The following is a 13,002-nucleotide window of genomic DNA, read 5'->3' as shown; positions in this document are numbered from 1 at the left end:
CACGGAAATGCCTTTGATCTAAGAGAGTTAGGCCTTTTTTTTGAAATTATTATAGTCACTGCAAGCCATTATTTGGAATAAAGTCCACTCCAAGTAAGGACTTGAGAAAATGAGAATTCTTAGTTTTTTCATATATCTATTCTTTTATTTCTTGGGAAAAAAATAACAAAAAATCATAAAATAAATTTGAAATAGAAATAAGTAAAAACAACCTATTTCTTTATTTTCAAAAATAGATATGGACAAAACTATTTCTAAACGAAAATCACTTTCGATAATAGAAAAATTACTGAAGGCACTCTCACGGTTTTTGATTTCAGCTCCGTGAACGAACGAGGATACCCATGGTCAACTTCAGCAACCGGAAAGATTTCGGCCTTCGGGTTTCACCAACGTTGCCCGAAAAAGCCCGGTTTCAACTCTGCCGTTAATGCGTTTCCCGTCTTCTCCTTCACTTTACTGTCGAAACAGAGACTTTTTCCACGGTATTTTGATATTCCAAGGCCGTGCTGTTGCATCGAAAGCTCCATCTTAGCTTATGTTCAAGTAAGCAGTCCATTTCCTGAATGTTAACGCGTTCTGTCTGCCCAATTAAGTTTAAAGGATCGTTCTTTAATTGCGAAAAAAAAGGAGATATTTGATTCTGAGTTGCTTCCCACGACAAAAGGCAGAGCGACCCCACTTGCCAAGCCTTTGTTCTCTTCTTCTATTTACAGATCTGAAATCCTAATACTTCCCGAGATCCTTAAACGGCCGCTTCTGGGTATGTTTCAAGAAGGCTTGCTCTAACTGCTGATTGATGAACAGGAACTGAAACGGCAGAAGAAGAAGAAGAAGAAGAAGGAAGATGGGATTGGTGGGAGAAGAAAATGGGGTTGCAGATTCACTGGGAATTGGCAAGAACAACAAGTACAAGAGGATGGGTTCGGAGGTCGACGATGGCCACGACGACTTTGACGACGACTTGATTCATTACCAGCGTCAGCTGGAGAAGGGGAAGAGCACCAGGAGATATGTTATTGCCTGCGCGGTCTTTGCATCCCTCAACAACGTTCTTCTCGGCTACGGTAATGACGTGATCTCTGTCTCTCTGTTCGTTTCTTAGCAGCAGCTGGGCTTTTTGATGCTCGAGACCAGTTCTTACCCATGTATATTAGTCTCTACCTGTTGTCTTCAAGATTTGATCTGCTGTTTTCTTCCGTCTCTATAAGCCATTTGACTTGGCTCTTTTGCCTGATTGTCGGCAGGGTAAAGAAAAAGTTTCCCAGCTTGTTAATCTGTATAATCAGTTTGAAATCTAAAACGGTTTTTATCTGTCAGATGGAAGCCATACCCACGCCGGCGTGTCTTGATCTTTGAGATCGCTTATGAAAAAAAAAAAAAAATCCATTTTGGTGTAGGTAGTATTAATCTATATTGTTTCAGTATATCTTAGGACACTTTTCTGTGAAAATTATTGGTCTTTTCTCGAACCGGTTCTCGTCCTTTGTTAATTGAGGATAATTCCTCTGCTTTTCGTATGTTAAGAACTTTTATTTTCAGGGTGTGATGATATGGTCATGAGGAGCATCATCAGAATGCTGTATTGAATCTGTTAGATTCACATCTTTTTGGTATGGTCATGAGGAGCATCATCAGAATGCTATATTGAATCTGCTAGATTCACATCTTTTTGCTTAGATGCTAACAACTTAATCAATTTCACCTACTTTCCTGAGCTTTTGGGAAGAATATGATGATATCCAAGACCTATTGCAAACTATTATGATAATTCAACACCCTTACTTTCTTTTCAAGCCCAGAAAAGCACAAGGCTTCTTCAAGCCTGAGAAATTTTGGCTGTGGTCATGGTCCTTGTTCTAAAGATTGGTCAGTCTTAATTTGAGCATTTTCTGACTTTAAACGTAAGATTGATTAGATTTCTCTGATCCTCACTTCTCTCATACTAGATCCTGAGCAGTTTCTAGTGTGGAATTTTGTTGCAATGCTTGTCAGCTAACTTCAATTCTTGACCTTAATTTTTGTCCTTACCGATCTGCAGATGTCGGAGTCATGAGTGGGGCAATTTTGTTTATTCAGGAAGATCTAAAAATAACCGAGGTTCAAGAAGAAGTTCTCATTGGTTGTTTGAGCATCATCTCTCTTTTCGGTAGCTTAGCTGGGGGCAGAACATCAGATGTTATTGGTAGAAAATGGACCATGGGTTTAGCAGCTGTTGTCTTTCAAGCCGGTGCTGCTGTTATGACGTTTGCTCCTTCTTTTGAAGTGTTAATGGTCGGAAGATTCTTGGCCGGGGTTGGGATCGGACTTGGAGTCATGATTGCTCCTGTTTACATTGCTGAGATTTCCCCCACTGTCAGTCGGGGCTCCCTCACTTCGTTTCCAGAGATCTTCATAAACCTTGGGATTTTACTGGGCTACATCTCGAACTATGCATTTTCGGGCCTCTCGGCACACATCAGTTGGAGGGTTATGCTCGCTGTTGGGATTTTGCCCTCTGTCTTCATTGGTGCTGCCCTTTTCATAATCCCTGAGTCACCGAGATGGTTGGTCATGCAGAACCGGGTTGATGAAGCAAGGTCGGTGCTGCTAAAAACAAATGAAATTGAGAGTGAGGTGGAAGAGAGACTAGCAGAAATACTATTAGCTGCTGGAATTGGTAATAATGCAGAGAAGTACGAAGAGAAACCTGTGTGGCGTGAACTGCTGAGCCCTTCTCCTGCCCTGCGACGGATGCTCATCACGGGATTTGGGATCCAGTGTTTCCAGCAGATCACTGGCATTGATGCCACTGTTTATTACAGCCCTGCAATCTTCAAACAGGCTGGAATAAAGGGCAATTCCAATCTCCTAGCGGCAACTGTCGCTGTCGGGGTCACGAAGACTGTATTTATACTAGTAGCTATAATTCTCATCGACAGACTTGGAAGAAAGCCTTTGCTGTATATTAGCACGATTGGTATGACTGTTTGCTTATTCAGCGTGGGCACGACTCTTGCTTTTCTGAAAGAAGGACAAGCCTCTATCACGATGGCAATCCTTTCAGTTTGTGGTAACGTGGCTTTCTTCTCCGTGGGCATTGGACCTGTATGTTGGGTATTGACATCGGAGATTTTCCCTTTGAGGCTGCGTGCTCAAGCGGCAGCACTCGGGGCTGTGGGTAACAGGGTGTGCAGCGGGCTCGTGGCAATGTCATTCCTCTCAGTTTCCCGGGCAATCACAGTGGCCGGCGTATTTTACACCTTTTCAGCAATTTCTGCACTGTCTGTCGTGTTTGTTTACACCCTTGTTCCAGAAACAAAAGGGAAATCCTTGGAGCAGATCGCATCCCTATTCGAAGACCAAAGCGTTTGGAAAGGAGACGAAGTCGAGATGGGAGATGTCGAGCACCTCATGCAGAAAAAGTAGGCCAGTTATCGGTACAGGACGAGCAACAATACCCTACGCTGTTGGGGAAGGAAATATAATCAGTCGTTTGCCAGATTATCATGCTGTCGATTATGTAACTGATATCCATGTAGACGTGTGGTTCAAAAAAGTGAAGTATCGGCTTTCAGGATGAAAGTTGAGAGTTACAAATTCTTGTTGGGAGAGAAAAGATCTTCGGCGCTGCAAGAATCGGCATTCTTTGGGTTGGTATTTATACAAGAAGCGCCACGAAAAATTAGCCCTTCAAGAAATAGATAGCAAGCGAGATCTAGTGGTGCAAATCCAGTTTTTTAACTGGATAAACTACTCCTGAAGTTGAATGTGTATTAATTTGAGCTGTATTCGTCAATTCTTAATCTCATATTCGTTCAAACACAGATTGTGTGGAAGGTCTAAGTAGGCGAACTGTTTCGTGATAGCCTCAGACAAGTAATTACCTCGAGAGTAGAAACGCCTTCTATTTTAAATGTTTCAAAATGACACTGGAGATTAGTTAAATAATTTTCTTCAGAAACTGAGCCCAAATATGATATGTGAAAGAGAGAGATGATAAAATTAATTTTATCGAGAGATATCGATAATGTTAATAGTAAATATAGGACAAAATATTGTGATTTGCGAAGGAAATGACACCTACGCCGTCTGTTACAATGGAAGAATATCGTAGTGGCTCACCATTCTCAAAATCATCATCCAGCCCGGGTCGGTCCATCGTGCCCTCGGACCCCCGATGCCGAGAAATTCCAAGAAACGGGAGGAAACATCATCTTCCTCTGTTTCATTTTTTGGGGTGGTAACTGATTCCTAGATTGTAGTCCTCTGGATCTGTAGCCGACCCCTGACCTCAGAATCGACATTTTGAACTCCTTTACAATGAAACGAGGAATCTTACTAACTACAATGCCAAGAGATTCCAAGAAACGGGAGACAAACATCAATTTTCACTCTGTTTAATTTTTGGGGGCGTGTACTGATTCCTATATTTTAGTCCTCTGGTTCTGGAGCTGTTCCCTGACCTCAGAAATCAACATTTTGAACTTATTTCAAAGTGGAAAAACGAATCTTACTGATGCATACATGATACCATTGGCAAGAAGACAGACAATGTAATTGGTTATATCGTTCTCTTACCGACATATACGATAAAGGTCACTGGTTAACATTGATAGAAAGGCATAGAGACACAGAGGAGGAGGAAAATGGGATCAGTTGGGGCTGACGAAAATGGGAGAGCTGGTTCAATGAGCAGTGAGATGAGCATGGGATCAGTTGGGGGTGAAGAAGATGGGAGTGCTGGTTCGATGAGGAATGAAAGGAACGAGTTAAAGGAGTCCGATGTTCTCGGCGACCATTCGTCTCATGGTCAGCATCTGTTGGGGATGAGGAGGAAGAGCAGCAGAAGATTCTATGTCTTCGCTTGTGCAGTCCTCTCTTCTCTCAACAGTGTCGTCAGTAGGCTATAGGAACGAACTCAGAGTCTCTTCTCTGTTTTCTGAGTGTTTGACTGCTATAGTCCCAGCTGATGGGCTTCACTACATTAGCATTGTTATTTTCTTAATTGTCACTTTAGATATAAAAAGAGAATATGGAGAGTACTTTTTATTAGATGACTACCTAGGAAATCAAATCAGATATGCATAATCAAAATATATATAGAAAATAAGAGGAAATATCCTAAAGACCTCTAGAAGATACCTAAATATCTCTAACAGTCACCAAGAACAAAATCTGAACCACATTAGTTTGTATTGCTTCAGACATTATTTTCTAGGGAGGGATGAGCAATTCCAGATTTTGTTCAAGTTCCATTTAAAATTTGGAATCTACTCCTTAGAACAAGTCCCCTAATATTTGGAACTTAAAACCTACCTATATTTTTCCGTATCTTGTTGCCTAAAGCAGGCTGTTTCATGCGAAAATTTTATGTCATTATAAGATTTTCTGACAGGCCGGAGTGGATGGGATTGCTTGTTAAACATTAAACTTGTCGATTTGCATGTCTCACAAGTTACAGCTTTCCGTAGATCTTGAACTGTTCAGCAGATGTCACAGAAAAGTTGACGCGTCTTTCTGCTTGGCAGGTGTTGGTGTTATGAGTGGAGCAATTATGTATATCCAGGAAGATCTTAAAATAACTGAGGTTCAGGCAGAAGTCCTTGTTGGTTGCTTGAGCATAGTTTCGCTGTTCGGTAGCTTAACCAGTGGCAGAACTTCAGACACTATCGAGAGAACATGGGCGATGCTGTAGGTTCTATCGTAATCCAAGTGGGCACGGCTGCCATGACTTCTAATGATTCATTTTTAGTACTGCTATTAGGAACACTTCTGAACGGGGTTGGATTTGGCATTGCAATCATGATAACTTCGGTCTAAATTGCTGAGATTTCACCATCCATCAATAGGGGAAGCCTGACCTCATTTCCAGAGATCTTTGCGAGCATAGGAATTCTACTTGGTTACATCTCGAACTATGCATTTTCAGGCCTCTCGGTACACATTAATTGGAGCTTCATGCTTGGAGTTGGGATTTTGCCCTCTGTTTTAATCGGTTTTGCACTTTTTGTAATCCCCGAGTCACCGAGGTGGTTGGTCATGCAGAACTGAGTCGACGAAGCAAGGTCAGTGCTCTTAAAGACGAATGGAGACGAGAGTGAGGTGGAAGAGAGGCTTGCAGAAATACAATTAGCAGCTGGAGCCAATAACAGTGCGGAGGAGCAAGGACAGAAAGCCTGTGGTGTGAACTGCTGAGCCCTTCTCCTTCTCTACCTCGGATGCTAATCACCGGCATTGGACTCCAGTGCTTCCAACAGTTAACTGGTACAGAAGCTGTGGTGTATTACAACTCGGAGATTTTCAAAGCCGCCGGCATAAATGGTAAATCGAATCTACAAGCAGCTGCTGTTGTTGTGGGTTTTACCAAGACTTCATTTATAATTGTCGCTACGGTTCTGATTGACAAGCTTGGAAGAAAGCCTTTGCTTTATATTAGCAGTAATGGCATGACCGTTTGTCTGTGCAGCGTGGGGTTCTCTCTTTGCTTAAGGAAGGAATAGCCAGCGTTGCTGCGCCATTGGCGATACTATCTGTTTGCAGTACTCTAGCATTCTTCTCGGCAGGAATCTCCCCCATTTGTTGGGTGGTGACCTCGGAGATTTTCCCTTTGAGGTATCGTGCTCAAGCAGCTGCGCTCGGGGCTGCTGCTAATAGGCTGTGCAGCGGGCTTGTCAGCATGTCCTTCCTCTCAGTTTCTCGCTCGATCACGGTGGCCGGCACATTCTTCGCATTTGCTGCAATGTTGTCTCTTTCGGTTGCGTTCGTTCACTTTGTCGTTCCGGAAACCAAAGGAAGATCTCTAGAGCAGATCGAGTCGCTATTTCAGGATCGCTCTAGCCGCTGAAGAGGCAGCTATGCCAAGATTGAAGATGTCGGGCATCGCGTGCAAGAATCATCACCTAATTACCAACATCTCTGGTCTACATCCGGAGCTTCAATCAATAAGATGAAGGTCCTAGCATCTAGGATAACAGTAATCGACCTCTTGGGCAAGAGAAAGCAGAATCTATCAAGTTATAATGTTATTGTCGGAATTACTTTTTTTAATCTTGCGTGTTCATAAGATTGGAAATGTCAAAAAATTTAAATATAAATTTTACTTTCTCTATAAAGACTTTCGATGGGTTATTCCTCCTTTCAAAAGGATAAATAAAATTTTCTTTTGCTCTGAGTTCAAAGAATACAAAAGGAAAATTCTTTGTTGTATATTAATATATGAAAATGACAATCAATCATCTATGAATATGCACTAGAAAAGCAACTTACATATAGTAATTCATGCTTGATTTAAGTGATGTTTAGACGGTGATTTGGTTAGTTAACTAAAAGATGTCTGTTTTGGCTATAAAAATAGCGTAAAAATAGCGCCACCCTTTAGAAAATAATGTTTGTCCTCTCTATTATAATTTGATTAGGTAATTAGGTTTATCGGTGAGACTATAAATACCGATGCTATATATTCTTTTGTTAGCCCTGATTATGAATCGATATTGATATCATCGAGTTATTATCAAGACTTGGTGTCTATTTCCCTTTCCTCCACCTTTTTCTCCCAACTTCCTTCCCTTTTGCTATTTATTATTTGAGAATATGGAGTCATCGCCAAATTTTTGTGTAGTTTCTCTCTACTTTTCCCCAGAATATGATTAATTGGTTTAGGTGGCCATGGAAACGAGTAAGTTGGTTTAGAAATCACTTGGCCATGCGAAACTAGTAAGGTGTGTAAACCCATTTAGGGGTGAATGTAGATAATATATATATGCTTTGAAGTTGTACTACTTATCAAAAGATTTCGACATAGTTCACTTGAATCAACACATCCATCGACTATAATTCAAATGATATTTTCAAGTACACACTTGCTCTTTCAATAATGCTCTTGCACAATGTCCTGTCGTCGAATCTTCTTTAGCCTCGTTGATGTCAACCTCCGCAGGAATCAATACATCCCCTAGTTGTTGAGTGAATCTCAGCGAAGAACAAGCCGAGCAATACAATGAAACTATGGCACAGTTACTTACCCCATATTGCGGTCTAAATGAAATTGACAAGTCTTGCACTAGTTCCAAATGAAACTCGCAATTTATAGTGTTTCTTAGGAGAGGGTTGCATCTAGTGTCTCTTGGGAGAGGGTTGCAGTAATCTCTCATGGAAGACATTGATCCCATTTGTGGGCATTGAAACTGGATGCCTTTCTTGTGTTGGTGGACGAAGTCTAAGATAATACTTGTAAAGATTGGAGACAAATTCTGTGGACCCATTTGGGAACCGGATTGGATTGGTAGTCCGGTTCCCTGGTAGATCCATAAAATTAACGAGCAATTGTTAGTTCTAATTTTTTGAAATCAATTTTTAATGAGTGGTTTTTGATTTTAAGGTGGAAATTGCCTATTTGGATCATGCTCACTAGAAGAAAAGACTTGTCTCTCGCATGAAGCCATTTCGTCTCTTTGAAAACATCCTATAGAATTGAAATGACAACGTTAAGCCATTGCCTTTACTTCTTTCTTTCATTAAGATAAAAATGAAGGCGATAAGGAGAATTCCCTAAAGGCCATTAAAAAACGAAAATAGTCCATCTATTTTCAACGTGCCGGAATTTATCCGCAATCCCCGAAGTACCATCGCTTGCCGTACCTAAGGCTGCAATTGTCTTTTTGTCCACGTGGGGAAACCGTAACCTGAGAATAAGGCACATTTTCTTGATTAGGAAAAAGAAAGAGAACAGGGCACCTTTTGACATCCAAAAAGTTTTTTCTACTTTCTGGGTGATGGGAACGTAGGAGCCACGCTCATCGTCACCATGAATCCAAACACCAAGCAGGCCGCTCCCGTCAAACCGTGCCTGAAATTGGAACCCTCAATAATCAGGAACAGTTGTAGCAGCTCACCGTGCTCAAAATCGTTGTCCCGGCTGGTCAGTCTACTTTGCCGTGACCTCGAGCTGCCAGGCCCTTCCTGGCACTCCAAGGCCATGAGATTCCACCTATTGGTACCGACTGCCAAGAAGCGAAAAGGAATACAACCACTTCCTTGTGTTTTTCTTCTTGTGGGGTCGAATTATTTCTTATATCCTATCTTCCGTCCCTGTCACGTGACCTAGGGAAGCAGGCATTTAATGCTTATTTTAGAGCGAAGAGAAATATCTTGCTTCTACGTTCTGCCTAGGCAACGTTATTGGTGGGACATTAAACAATGTGTGGTTGCATTGTTCTCTCACTTACCCTTCAAGAACCTCAAGCAACGTCTCCAGGGTACGTCGAAGGTAGCATTGATTGAAGACAGGCGGAGGCACGTAGGAGGAGAAGGAACATGGGATCGGTTGGAGCTGGAGATAATGGGAGTGCAGGTTCAGTGAGGATTACGAACAGGACAGTGGAGTCTGAGGTCAACGATGATGGTTTTGACGACGACCCGACGGGTTATCAGCAGCTGTCGGAGATCCCGAGGAAGAGTAACGGAAGATTCTATGTGTTTGCTTGTGCAGTTCTTGCTTCTCTCAACACTGTTCTCCTGGGCTACGGTAACAAACTCAGACTTGCTCTCTGTTTCGTGAGCGTTTGACTGCTGTTGTCCCAGTTGCTGGGTTACAGCACATTAGCATTGAGCTTCCAATAGTTTCAGTCGGTTTCCTAATCATTATCCAGAACAAATTCCCTACCGTTTTGGCCTAGATCAACCTTTGTATACACTATTGTTCATGGAATCTTCTGTTTTTCAGAAACACGTTGTGCAAGGTGTGAAAAGTCAAAGCTTTGTGAATTCTGCCCTTGTTGAGTAGTCTTTAGAATTGAACCTTTTGTAGTCTCAATTCGCTTTTCTCAAGCACTCTTGACATAAATGTTGCTAGTACATGTGCTGTTCGAGTCTGAAGCACATCCAAATGTGGATAACCCAGTGAGATTTTCTGTGTCTTCTTGTTGTTGGCTAAAGGAAGCTGCTACTATGTGAACCTTTTGTTGTATCATATGATTTTCTGTTATGTGGGATTGGATCGGGTTTGCTTGTTAATAAAAGTTAGAACTGCCAATTTGAATGTCTCACAAGTTTCTTCACCTTTCCTTAGATTTTGAACAGTTTAGTGATGTCCCAAATGAGTTGATGTGCCTTTGCTACTCTGCAGATATTGGTGTCATGAGTGGAGCAATTATTTTCATTCAGGAAGATTTAAAAATCACTGAGGTGCAGACAGAAGTCCTTGTTGGTTGTTTAAGTGTAGTTTCGCTCTTCGGTAGCTTAGTTGGTGGCAGAACATCAGACATTATTGGCCGAAAATGGACAATGGCTTCAGGTGCTATGGTCTTCCAAGTGGGTGTCGCTGTTATGACTTTCGCAGATTCATTTCAAGTGCTGATGATAGGGAGATTGCTGACTGGGGTTGGGATTGGCATCGGAGGAGTGATAATATCGGTTTACATTGCTGAGATTTCGCCATCCATCAGTAGGGGAAGCCTGACCTCTTTTCCGGAGATCTTTGTGAACATAGGAATTCTACTTGGTTATGTCTCAAACTACGCATTTTCAGGCCTCTCGGTACACATTAATTGGAGGGTCATGCTTGGAATTGGGATTTTGCCCTCCGCTTTAATCGGTTTTTCACTTTTTGTGATCCCCGAGTCACCAAGGTGGTTGGTCATGCAGAACCGAGTCGATGAAGCAAGATTGGTGCTTTTTAAGACAAATGGAGACGAGAGTAAAGTGGAAGAGAGGCTTGCAGAAATACAATTAGCAGCTGGAGCTAGTAACAATCCACAGAAGCAAGGAGAGAAAGCCGTGTGGCGTGAACTGTTGAGCCCTTCTCCTTCTCTACGCTGGATGCTAATCACAGGTGTAGGACTCCAGTGTTTCCAACAGTTAACGGGCACGGACGCTTTAGTGTACTACAGCCCGGAGATTTTCAAAGATGCTGGAACAAAGGGTAATTCGAATTTACTAGCGGCTACTGTTGCTGTGGGCGTTACCAAGACTATATTTGTACTGGTTGCTACATTTCTGATAGACAAGCTTGGAAGGAAGCCTTTGCTTTATATCAGCACGATTGGCATGACAGTTTGCCTGTTCAGTGTGGGAGTCTCTCTCTCTGTGCTTAAGGAAGGAGTTGCCGGGGCTGCGCCTGCATTGGCAGTACTATCTGTTTGTGGTACTCTAGCTTTCTTCTCGATAGGAATCGCCCCCACTTGTTGGGTGCTAACCTCAGAAATTTTCCCTTTGAGGTATCGTGCTCAAGCAGTGGCACTTGGCGTGGCTGCTAATAGGGTGTGCAGTGGGCTTGTTGGCATGTCTTTCTTATCAGTTTCTCACACAATCACAGTAGCCGGCATGTTTTTTGTGTTTGCTGCAATGTCAGCTCTTTCGGTTGCGTTTGTTCACTTGGTCGTTCCAGAAACCAGAGGAAAATCACTGGAGCAGATTGAGTCACTATTTCAGGATCAACGTAGTTGGAAAGGAGGCTATGTCAAGATTGAAGATGTCGAGGATAACATGCACGAATAGTCACTGACCTATCAACATCTTCAGTCGACATGTGAAGCTTCAGTTCAATAAAAGGAAGTCCAGCATTAAGAATAAGAAACAGTTATTAACCTCTCGAGCAAGCGAAAGCAGAATCTATCAAGTTGAAGTCATTGTTGGAATTACTTTCACTCTCTTTTGGATGGCTGCGTAGCCTGACAAGTCTAATAAATGCCAGCACACTTCAACGTAGAAATCATAGCTTGCGTTATTGAGGAATCCTAATGTATCCAACTTTCATGATTAAAATGCTCTTACTATATCCTAGAGAAGTTTGCCTTCAATGAGACATTGAAAGGTTTTCCTGATTCAGAATTCCTACTTTTAACTGGAAAGTGCTCTTTTCTTCTGGCCAAATACTTAGAAAAAACTACTCTTGATTTTAGAGTATATAGGTTGCGTGCTCAGAGCCTCAAGCTTGAAAGGAGTGTAATATAATTCTCCTAGCGTCATAGTGTGCTATACTTGTAAAGGGTGTGAAAAATCCCTCACTTTGTTTAGCCTTTTCTGATACACAAACCGGTCGACATGAGTACTTCATTTATGATTCCACTGACCAGTGTTTTTAATGGAGTTCTCTCTGTTGGCGAGGAACATTACGCAGTGAGAAATTGAAGCGAACAATCAATATAAAAAACCATCTGATTATACAGAAAGGGCCACAATTTACAAAAAATACAAGAGCAATACGAGGGAAAGAGTTTTTGTTAGATTTATGCTCAATCTACAATTGTGGCCAGCACCTCCTGACAGCGATGTCTTAAGATTTTGAAGAAAAAATTTGTCTTAACATGTACCAGAACTTCCTGGCATTCCCTGTCGTTATCCTTATGTCTGCTTAAGACATTATGTTAGGATTCACGATTGCCATGCCAATGGTTTTCTATCGAAAAGCTTATATCAGGCTCATAACAAATGTTGGGGATATAAGATTGATAATATGTCCTTCAACCACGTAAGTTTAATTCATTTTTAATTATATGTTATTAACAACACTTGCTTATATTGCAAGCAATTCTAGTAATGTATTGATAGGTCCCGTTTTCTCTTGCTTTAAAGGGTTGATAAATGTTGTTCTTTTCCTGTAGATGATGGACCTTCTTCAATACATGCATATAAGCAAGAAGAACAACTGAAATCTGATGAAGCTTTCCCCTGTAGTCAGCTTTCTGGTAAAGAAAAGTTGGGCGACTACTGAAGATGCCAATACTAAAGCGACTGGTCCTGCACAAGATGCTCAATCTTCCAGCCTTTCCAATCGTGTCTCTTCTGAAACAGCGACTCAATCTGCGCCAGTGATATTCCTTTAGTATGCGGGACAAACGCAATGCAACAAAAATACCTGGCATTGCAGCAAACACTAAAAGCTTTCCGGCCACCACAATTGCTTGAGAAATTGAGAGGAAGGACATGGAGACATGACTGCTGCACATGCTACTACCAGCCGCCCTGAGTGCCGCTGCTTGAACACGGTACCTCAAAGGGAAAATCTACGGTGACAATGTCCTT

General features: G+C 41.8%; 2 protein-coding genes and 1 pseudogene across 2 annotated transcripts; all 3 read left to right on the top strand.

The window, feature by feature from the left end:
* The first annotated feature begins 581 nt into the window (after nucleotides 1-581).
* LOC104424890 (probable polyol transporter 4) lies at nucleotides 582-3,806 on the top strand. Its single transcript, XM_010037418.3, has 2 exons — nucleotides 582-1,067; nucleotides 2,042-3,806. The coding sequence occupies exons 1-2, from the start codon at nucleotides 848-850 to the stop codon at nucleotides 3,406-3,408; spliced, it is 1,587 nt and encodes a 528-aa protein (XP_010035720.2). The 5' UTR covers nucleotides 582-847; the 3' UTR covers nucleotides 3,409-3,806.
* An 822-nt stretch (nucleotides 3,807-4,628) lies between these two features.
* Nucleotides 4,629-6,910, top strand: LOC104427220 (annotated as a pseudogene).
* A 2,232-nt stretch (nucleotides 6,911-9,142) lies between these two features.
* LOC104424891 (probable polyol transporter 4) lies at nucleotides 9,143-11,821 on the top strand. The gene is made up of 2 exons (XM_039301307.1): nucleotides 9,143-9,505; nucleotides 10,106-11,821. The coding sequence occupies exons 1-2, from the start codon at nucleotides 9,295-9,297 to the stop codon at nucleotides 11,473-11,475; spliced, it is 1,581 nt and encodes a 526-aa protein (XP_039157241.1). The 5' UTR covers nucleotides 9,143-9,294; the 3' UTR covers nucleotides 11,476-11,821.
* The last annotated feature ends 1,181 nt before the right edge of the window (nucleotides 11,822-13,002 follow it).

The sequence above is a fragment of the Eucalyptus grandis genome, chromosome 9 (genome assembly GCF_016545825.1).
Source record: "Eucalyptus grandis isolate ANBG69807.140 chromosome 9, ASM1654582v1, whole genome shotgun sequence".
Classification (NCBI taxonomy): domain Eukaryota; kingdom Viridiplantae; phylum Streptophyta; class Magnoliopsida; order Myrtales; family Myrtaceae; genus Eucalyptus; species Eucalyptus grandis.
Note: the sequence above shows the minus strand (reverse complement) of the source record. Positions and strands in the feature narration are given on the sequence as shown.